The following is a 10,337-nucleotide window of genomic DNA, read 5'->3' on the forward strand; positions in this document are numbered from 1 at the left end:
GTGTATAAATAAAAATAACCCTGGGCTATAAGGTTTTTGCTTTTATTTTCAAAGATGAGCTATTTTTAGATTGTTTTTGTCATTTATAATAATAATTATTATTGTTATTTGTTATAGTGCTTTTCGATAAAATTACGTGGCTAATGGTTTTGATTGTTATCTTCAAAAGTTAAGACGTAGAAAAGTAGGTTATAAATAACCGTTGGGGAAGCAATAAGAAATTAGTTCCTCCGGCGTCGTCGGTACAAAAAAAAAGTTATTAATAATAAAACTCTGGGCCTAATGATTTACAACCAATGTAATATTGACGGAGATTAATTTAAAACATTTTTTTAATTGTGTTTACTAAAAATTTATTAAGCATATTTTTAAATGTTCCAAAGCTGAAAATTTGCATTCTCAATAAACAATTTTATGTGTCATAATATGCGCATTGTGTAGCCCCTATGATCAATTATTTCTCAACTCCTTTTGAACTTGATCATTTTATTAATTATTTTTTTTTAAATGTTAACTACATTTAACGTAGTTAATGTTAAAAAATATTATAATATTATAATACCAAAATAGTGACAACATTCTAATATTTTACCATCGACAAAAACATGTATTCTCAATAAAGTCCTGACGAACTTCAACGTTTACACGACAAGTATAACGCTTATTGGACCTAAAGACCAAAGTCCAATGGATAAAATATGTAATAAGTAATAACTAATAACTAATAACTAATAACTTACTATAATCTGATCGGGATCGAGCTACTATCCGATATGATCTACTATTATTAAGACTTAAAATTGTCAATTAAATATCATAAAAGAAATATATTTATTTTCAATCAGAAATAATAATATTTATTTCTGGTTCATCCAATTTTAGGGAAATGCGTGGGACTCCCTTATGAACATAAGTATTTTTTTGTTATATACGTTCATAAACTACGATTAATGATATATTTAAAATATTTAAATTATTTCTATTTATTTCATATTTTCTCTTTTACATTATTAGTTTTTATTTTCAAAATGTCTTTTCATTTTGTAGTTCCATTTGTTAATGAATATTTTTTAATACAAGCGTTACGCAGCTATATACAGGTCATCATCATACAAAATATAAATCGGTTGAAAATGAAAAAAAATACAGGTTTAATGTTGCCGTCTCGTGTTCTGAGACTAGATCATAAAAATACGGTATTTAATTTGGCCATCGTCGCCGATAGCGTATAGCACTATAGTTTGTAAAGTTCAATATACTCTACTAAATGCCAACTACTAACATATGATCTCTCAATTAAAATAAACATCTTCTTCCTATATAGCAAACGGAGTACAGACATACGGTGGTCAGAAATGATATCATAATCTATAGGTATTCGATCGTTCAAAGATTATTAAATCAAAACCAAAAATTAAATGCTTAAGAGGACGAACGACACATCCGCATATGTTTTCTCCGTCTTAGTAATGTACAAATCGTATGATAAGAATAATAGAATAATCCATTTACTCTTATTATTTCAATATTAAAGTGAATTATTATTATTAAAGTTATAGGTAAGAATATCATCAAGTCCGATTCCTCCTAAATCAAGTCAAAAATAATTTGCGACTGGGTGTTAAACCTACTCCATCCCATTTCTGCTGGTATTTAGTTGTAGCAAGTTCGAAACCAAAATCAAATTGCTAAATGAATAATAAAAAATTCAATGTCGCGGTCATCGGCGTCACGTATTTTAATTTAATTTTTTACCTCGGACATTTCTGTCGCACCTGCATTCCACCTATATGATGAATCATGTTTTTAGTTTTTACTTCGAAGAATTCTGAAATTTCCTCACTAGTTTATCTATATGATAATTGTGTTGTTGGAAGACAATTTTGTTCTGACAAAATAATCGGTCAATACACTAAATTAATAGTTTCCGAAAATGTTGGGACATAATTATATAATTTATTATCATATCACGGATTGCGTGTATGCGTTTATAAATAAACATTTGAATATTTTGAACGCTAACGGCTCAGCAAAATGCGATTCGATAAAATAATATTATACTTTTATACTATATAAAATTTACTCCAATGTCCACCACTTCTAGGACTATGAGCCTGTGACATTATTGTGTATGGAATTTATGGTCACACCTGTTGACCTATTACAACAATTCAAACTTGAAATACACTGTTACTCGAAGACAATATTTTAATTCATTATCTTAGTACCTATACGCAAATATTTCATACTCCCAATAATAAGTTCAATGTGTATATTGTTGTTAGGGTATTCACATCCTGCAATGTACTTTATAGTAGGGGTATATACCCACAATGTCCCTTAAATTTCAAAATTGTTTATTCTTTGTGCCTATTATTATTATATTATTTTGGTAAACACTATTCTAGTATTCTCATTGTAGCAAACACAGCCAAAAAAGAATTTTTGATACTTATGTTTTTTGAAGAAGTATTGATTAACAACACTTCGTCTAAGTTAATATCCATTGTGTATCTTTTTTAATGTTTAATCAACACAAATTATTTGCATACATAAGTATTGTTATTTTTCTAATGAAAATAAGTATTTTTTTCGTCTTGTTTTTATGTAAACTTGACAAAAATTGTCAAATTATTATTAAAAATGTCCCATGATTTCTATTCCCTTCGGATCTACAAGATGGGATTCGTTTTGGAGCCTTAGAGGGTTTGTACTGTTTATAGTGGATTTGATAGTTTTGTATCTTTTTCCCGTTCGAGGTACAGTTTTGTTCGTGTGGGGGAATCTTTATTTTTTTTTCACGACCAAAGCTCGCGTGAGTCACGATAGCTATAACGATGACGTAACTACTCGCGGGGATCGATACTGAAGGGGGACCTTCTATTCTCTTCCTTGCCCGTGTTCAGTCAATTAAATTTATCCTATATCTACTACTTTAATATATGTATATATATACTCATATCCTTCAGGGTCAAAGTAACCTGGTGTTATTAATAATATAATAATTTTACTACTACGACAACGAGGGTGGTGCATGCCGATTATTGAAAATGAAAACGGATTAACATGTTATTTTATTTGTAATTCGGTCATCCGTTTGTCCTTGGTTGTCGTTTACGAATACCAATATGATAAATAATATATCCATGGATAGGAGCATCGTATTGTATATTATTATTATTATTCATACGAACCATTTCGTACTAGTACCCGATGATTCGTAACAAATTAAAAAATGCTCTTCGCCGAAAATCGTTTAAAAACGTTATTGTAATGAAAATTATGCTATTTAAAAAAATAATCGGTACAAATGTACAATATTGTATTATATGACAAGCGCAATACATAAACAAATAACTTGAATTAACATAACTCCGACAATGAGATTTTTTCCCAGATAAATAATATAATATGATTGATCTTATCAAATAAACCAAAACAATTCTCTGTTTTTTTTTTTTATACAAGTGTATTAGTGCAAACTGTCGTACCACTGTATATATTATAATATTATATTCTCACGTTTTCTTGTAAGTCTCGAAAGTCTGAGAAAACGTTATTCAATCAAATTCGTTAAAAATAAAACTTGCCGTTGCATACAATTATTTTCTTTCAAATGTTCTCACTATCTTTATCATTATTAGATGGTATGTTTTATTCTGAAATTAAGTAACGAATACTTAAAAAATATTTAGATTAGTTAAAGATGCTTATTAGTTATTATGTATATTATTTAACTTTTTTAGTCTCGTAAGTGAGAGGGTGGCAACCTCGTTAATATACATTTCATTATCTCGCTGATAGTTATATGTAACTTTGAGGCCCTCAACTTTATTCTCATATTTGGTCCCCAAAATGTAATCAAACAATATAGTAGTTTATTTTAAATTTCTCTTATATATTATCTCATCAAGTTAAACACCTAAATAAAAATACAATACTAATACGAAATGTTAAAAATCAAAGTTAAACTGTTACAAATGTTTTTATAAAAATTGTAACTTGTATTTCATATAAATAAATTATTATGTATTGAGTTTTCTAATATTTAAAATTTGTCTTAAAGTTTTCGTTAAATATTTTACAAAACAATTAGCTATAAATGTAGTTATGACTTAATGTATTTTGAGCCTGTAGTCATTAGTCGTGTAAAGTGTTTCCACATCAATGCAAATTATACGTATCCAAACTTTCTAGACATCCGTGCAGTATACCATTATACACAAAATTACCAATTGTTTATCAATTTCGAGCATGTCTTTTTTCTCAAAATGGCTGTATAGAAAATTATAACAACGCCTCTCCAATACTTGAGTACAACACACGTGACCTATATATTACGAAAAACGAATCTATAAACATAAATATATTATATATGTGTATTATATATAATATATAGTAAGGACATTTTCTTTTTACGAAATAGTCATATTCGTTACCTATTGTTGTTGTTTTATTGTTAATAATCTTTAGTAATCGATTGCTTTATTATTATTATGATTATTTATTGTTATTCATCTTAAATATTTTTTTATTTGATTTTGTGTATGTATGCTAGGTACAGCACGTGTAAAGCTTTCAAGGCGATGTTGTGCGAAGTGAACGATTTGGCAGGTCAACATGAGGTGATCGCTGAAAATCTCCAATCCGACGTCATCAGAGAAATCAATTATCTAGTGAAGGACATCAAAGAAGAGAGAAAGAAGGTACGCCCATCTATTATACTCTTTTTGTATATGGGTTAAAAATAAGAATAAAACAATATTATACGACCAGCTAATTTTCCGTATGTATAGGTACACTCACATGTCCAGAGGCGTGCTCAGGAATTTTCCGTGGTAGAGGGACATATTTTTTTACATATCCTATGTTAGAATAAAATATTGATAACAAACATAAAAGTAGATGATTATACATACATATTTAAAATATTTTTTATAGTTTAATTGATTGTTTAAAAATCAGACAAAATTTGATATAAGTAACTAACTTTTGAATGTATGACACAAAAATCGATAGTTTAATTGTTGGTTAAAAGAAGCATTAGATATATTATGGTATAGCTACACTAACACGATTATATTTTTCGGGGTCCTTAATACAAGCGTTATGTACTTACTTTCAAATTGTATTTTATATTTATGTATATAACATCAGATATTTATATTTACTGTTTCCATTATTTGATACTGAGAATTATAATACATGTCATGTTATCTATCAATGTTCCTTCATTGAACCCTCAGGTTAAAATATCATGACCCCCACCATAGTGAGCACTCGTAGTACACATTTCTTGCTGTTATGGCAAAAATACCAATAACCCTAATTAATTTTTTGAAATGCGTTTTCATTTCTACCGCAGTTGCTCCAGGACAGTGCGAAATATGTGGCGATGATCAACAACCAGGTGGCGTCACTGGAGAGGTCGCGGAAAAACTATGAAAAAGCGTTCAAAGAGGCAGAAAGGGCTCTGGATAACTTTCAGCGAGCCGACGCTGACCTCAACTTGTCCCGAGCCGAAGTGGAAAAGCAAAGGATGAACATGGCCATCAAAAACCAGCACTGTGAGGAATCAAAAAACGAGTATGCCAACCAGCTGCAAAAAACCAATGAGCTTCAGGTACGATTATTTAATCGTACAAATTTTGTTCTCCAATAACGGTTAAAAATTCGAAATCGACGGGGGAGAAGGGTCCGAATTTGATTTTTGTATAGGAATATCATATACAACTCTCTTTGTTTCGAAAAGCTTCAAATTATTTGGAAAATGTTATGATCGTGTAATATTTTTAGTATACTTTATATACCACTCATATCTTCATTTTTCCCAAGGATAACTTATAGCCTATACATTTTTAATTATATATATGACTAAAAACAGAATAATATTTGTCAAATCATTCGTCGTATACACACATTTCCAAAAAATGAAATATGTATAGTTACCTGCTTTTCGAAATAACTAGAGTTCTCGCTATTAGAAGGATCGCTCTGTATACAACTCAATGATCTCGGTGTATATGTACTATATTTACACTACTCTCCCAACAATAATAATAACTTGGACGCGTTCAACTCCTAAACGGAGCCACTGCAAGACTCGAGCACGTCGTTAAGTCGCATGCGTGTTTGTGCGTGGTTTATATGCACTTAATTTGCTGTTTACTAAGTCGCTATGTGTCCGTTCAGAGCCAACATTACAAAGCGCTGATGCCGGAGGTGTTCAGGCAGCTGCAGGAACTCGACGAGAAACGCATTCGAAACGTCAGGCATTTCATGGCCCATTCGGCGGACGTGGAACGCAACGTTTTCCCGATCATAAACAAGTGTCTGGACGGCATCATAAACGCTGCCAATCAAGTGAACGAGAAACAAGTGAGTCGAAGGCGATAAATCCGCAACAATATAATATATTATTATAAGTTTGCACTATGCAGTTTACAGTGTGATTTGCCAAGTATGCTCACCCCAATAAATATATCCTTTAATAATGCATTTATTCAAATTCTGACTTTTGGAATTTATTTATAGTAAATAAAACTGCCAAAAATCAGTATTTTAATAAATTGATTATTAAAGGAAAATATATGTGCGAGACATGTAGTCTCGCTGCACTCTGTATAATGTATTTGCATAAATAATATTGAAAACCTATCAAATTGTATACAAAAATGCTGCTTTTTTTGCCGTAAAATTTAAACGTCGACGGTTTCCAGTGGATTTTGTATTATATTTTGTTATGCATAAACTCAACACCCGCTTTCCAAACAATTTTTTATTGCTCGTATATTTTAGTAACCGATTTCCCTCTGAGACGAAAAAATAAAAATCCTATTCAAAAGTCTGAAAAAATATTTTTTAAAAATCGTAAACCGAAACCAAAGATCACTGTGGTTGGTTCACTTCGTTCGCCGCGATAAACACGCGGCTACTATATTGTTTAACATTTTTCATCATGCATTTGTTTTACTCTTCGTTCGACTTTCAGGACACGATTTTGGTGATAGAACGGTACAAGTCTGGTTTCGAACCACCCGGAGATTTCCCGTTCGACGATTTAAGCCGCGGCGGCGAATCCACGCCGCTCATATTGCCCGGTAGCGGCAACACTTACGTGTCATCGGGCGTTGGCGCCCACAGGTCCGAATCGATGACCGTCAAGGGCACCATGTCGGCCGGCAAGCTGAAAAAGCGTGTGGGCCTGTTTGCCATATTTAGCTCCAACAAGGTATATATTATGCATAGACATTTTTTACAAAAATCTATGACGATGATAATTATAACATTTAAAATATATTATTATGTACCTTCCATTTGATTAAATACCATGGTCGTTATTTTAACGGATTTTATTTTTATTTTTTTTTCCGATTATGTTTCGCAATGAAATATAAAATATGCTCTTCTTGAAAAATTCTCAATACCATCCCAATTCTTCTTTCTGTAAGTACATCATTTCCGTGGGGAAAAAACGATTATAGTGTCGTTATATTATATTGGTCAAACGTTAACGTTTTCTAACGCCCCAGAAATACTCATCCGACCGCGATAATGATTTGTTGACTGTAATAAGAGTTAAGATTAACAAATAATAATGTGTTTGTAAATATATTCCTAACAAAATATGAGAAAACCGTTATTGTTGTATATCTCGGGTCGTTCACGTACGATTCATTCATAAATACAAACGTTAAGCGGGTCAGTATTTCTGGAACACACGACGAGACTGAGCTTAGTGAACGACGCGCCTTATATTTGTTTTTCACCGCATTCATGTTTTGAGCTAATAGCGATCACAATAATTATTAATATATTTTTAATTTTATTTGAACGCTACTATTCCGAGTGGTGTCCATAGTATACACTATTTTAACCACAAATTACATTTAATATCCTGTTTTCTTTAATACCTAACACGGTTTCTAGGTTTCCAACATGAATCATTAAAACATCGTTTACTCACAGAAATTAATCATATCGTCACTTCACTAACTTTTATTAACGACTCGAATTTTTTATAATTTTGAAAGAATCAACTCAATCCCATAATTGTAGGGTTTATTGTACATTATGTTGTTTTATAATATTTTAAAATGTATATATTATTATTTTTATTACATTGTACTATTTACTAACTGCATGGCTAATCACGCTCGCTTTATATGTTTTACATGCACTTGGAAGCTAATGGACGTATGCAGTTCTGTAAAGGTATTAAAAAATATTTTTTTAAGTGTGTGATTAAATAATATTGTGTTTGACTGTTCACCTCTAAAAATCAGAAAAAGGATGATTATTAGAAACTTAATAAAATATAACAAATTAACAAAAGTTACCTTTATATTTTTATAAACTAAGAATAATGAAATTAAGATGACCAAGTTGGGATTTTAATTATACACTAATTTTAATGGATATTTAACATTTACATAAACGTAATAACCATTAACTTAATTTCCATATTACATGTTAACTCACTACTTTTATAATTATTAATTTCATATATTATAATTTATAACATTACTAACAAAAACTAATTTCAACTAATAATAATATTAAACTGACGAGTTAAAGCTACCACTCAAAAATGTATATTTATGTAAAAAAATTGAGTATTATCCTATTGACAATTTTAAAAGGCCCCATGTATTATACAATTATTTTGCTTGTGGAATAAAAGAAAAGCTTGAATAAAATAATTAAATGTTTATTTTGTTTATGTTAATCATTTCTTTATTTGTTTTTATAACAGTTTTAATAATAGCATGATACATTATTTTGAAATAATATGTTATACTATTTTATTAATTTAAATTATTTATTATAGAATAATCTTTCATCTTCGGGCGATAAGGATGACTACAGTGAATTACCGCCAAATCAACGTCGAAAAAAGATCCTTCAAAAATTAGATGAAATGCAAGCAAAATTACATCAAGAAATAGCCGCCAAGTACATAATTTTTAGATTTTAATATGAAATTTTGAATTTTATATGATAAGTGTTTTATTTATTTAGAGACGGCTTAATGAAAATGAAAGGAGTATACGAATCTAACCCGGCCCTAGGTGACCCAATGTCCACAGAAGGTCAACTGAATGAATGTTCCCAGCGTATCGATAAACTCAACTCTGATATAGCGAAGTACCAGGGACTTTTACAAGAAGTCGAATGTAATGTTAGTCCTGCGGGTACGCGTAAACATGAATTGGCAGAACATAATGGTATCGGCAATGGTAGCACTAACAACCTATCCAATCACAAGTAATATTATAACTATTTCACATAAATTTGAAATTTATATTATGTATTGTATCTTATAGTAATAGAATAAATACGTCTTTAACGGATGGACGAGCTCCTCTTGGAGAAGATGAATCTTTGAGCCGTTCAGCGTCTGATTCCAGTGTTTCTATACCTGCTGTTGGATTAAACAAGTAAGGTTTTAAATATTTAAAATTGTTCACTTATAATATAACATCAACAATTCTATTTACAGTCGATACTCTGGTGAGACTGTAAGTCTGGGCGCTTCGCGTAACTCGTTGGCAAATGATGAAGATCCTCCGCCTTATTATGATATTCACGATTTGCCACCACTGGGAACTTGTACTGCTCTCTATGCGTTTGAAGGTAAATACGTCTTGTCAATTATTAAATGTTATAATTTATGTTATACTTATAACACAATGTTTACACTAATATTGAACATTACAGCTACAAGCGAAGGGTCAATACCAATGTTTGACGGAGAGCAACTGTTAATCATCGAACAAGATCAAGGAGACGGTTGGACGCGTGTTAGAAGACAACCTCCCAATGTTGAGGAAGGTTTTGTACCTACGTCCTACATCTCCATACACTCCAGCTGAACAGAGGCATTTATTTTAAATGTTTACGACACCCTATGACATTAAAATCAATTGTGTATATACTAAACTAAAACACCCTATCCATAAATAATTTTAGACTTATTTTTTTTTTTTTTATGTATAAGGTTGTGAAAAGTGCCAATTTTTTAATGAAAATGATATTTAATCGGTCCGAGCTCAAGTTGTCATGTAGGATTTTTTTTAAGTTAGGAATTTTGTTTTTAATTATTATCATTATTATTATTATTATTGCTTTCAGATAATCAAATTTCTTTAACCAATGTGCAATTGAAATGGACCAGTGGCAAATTATTCATCTTGCTTGACTTTTTATTTTTCTACTTCAGCCACTGTGTCTTATTGTTTCCCGTCGTTTAACCCGTTGAAAGCCAAAACGAGAATGTAATAAGTTTTCAACTTATAAAGAGTTTCCGTCCACCTTTATTTTGTTTTATTAATCGT

At 30.7% G+C, this 10,337-nt stretch overlaps 1 protein-coding gene across 6 annotated transcripts in view; it reads left to right on the top strand.

Annotated features, from left to right (window-relative positions):
- Positions 1–10,337, top strand: part of LOC111036498 (formin-binding protein 1-like) — a 29,617-nt gene extending 19,280 nt beyond the window's left edge. Inside the window, exons 4-15 of one of the 6 annotated variants that reach the window (XR_002604781.1) lie at positions 4,559–4,706; positions 5,366–5,623; positions 6,193–6,378; positions 6,992–7,231; positions 8,188–8,214; positions 8,831–8,955; positions 9,022–9,267; positions 9,327–9,440; positions 9,503–9,636; positions 9,721–9,930; positions 10,001–10,064; positions 10,135–10,337. Coding sequence is in view for 3 of the 6 variants with exons in the window: in XM_022318522.1 (XP_022174214.1) it covers positions 4,559–4,706; positions 5,366–5,623; positions 6,193–6,378; positions 6,992–7,231; positions 8,188–8,214; positions 8,831–8,955; positions 9,022–9,267; positions 9,327–9,440; positions 9,503–9,636; positions 9,721–9,875 (1,633 nt within the window). In the remaining 3 variants the exon portion in view is untranslated. Of the gene's footprint in view, positions 1–4,558; positions 4,707–5,365; positions 5,624–6,192; positions 6,379–6,991; positions 7,232–8,187; positions 8,215–8,830; positions 8,956–9,021; positions 9,268–9,326; positions 9,441–9,502; positions 9,637–9,720 lie in introns of all 6 variants that reach the window. The other 5 variants (XR_002604779.1, XR_002604780.1, XM_022318522.1 and 2 more) reach the window with 5 other exon arrangements.

This window comes from Myzus persicae, unplaced genomic scaffold, assembly GCF_001856785.1.
Source record: "Myzus persicae strain clone G006 unplaced genomic scaffold, MPER_G0061.0, whole genome shotgun sequence".
Taxonomy (NCBI): Eukaryota; Metazoa; Arthropoda; class Insecta; order Hemiptera; family Aphididae; genus Myzus; species Myzus persicae.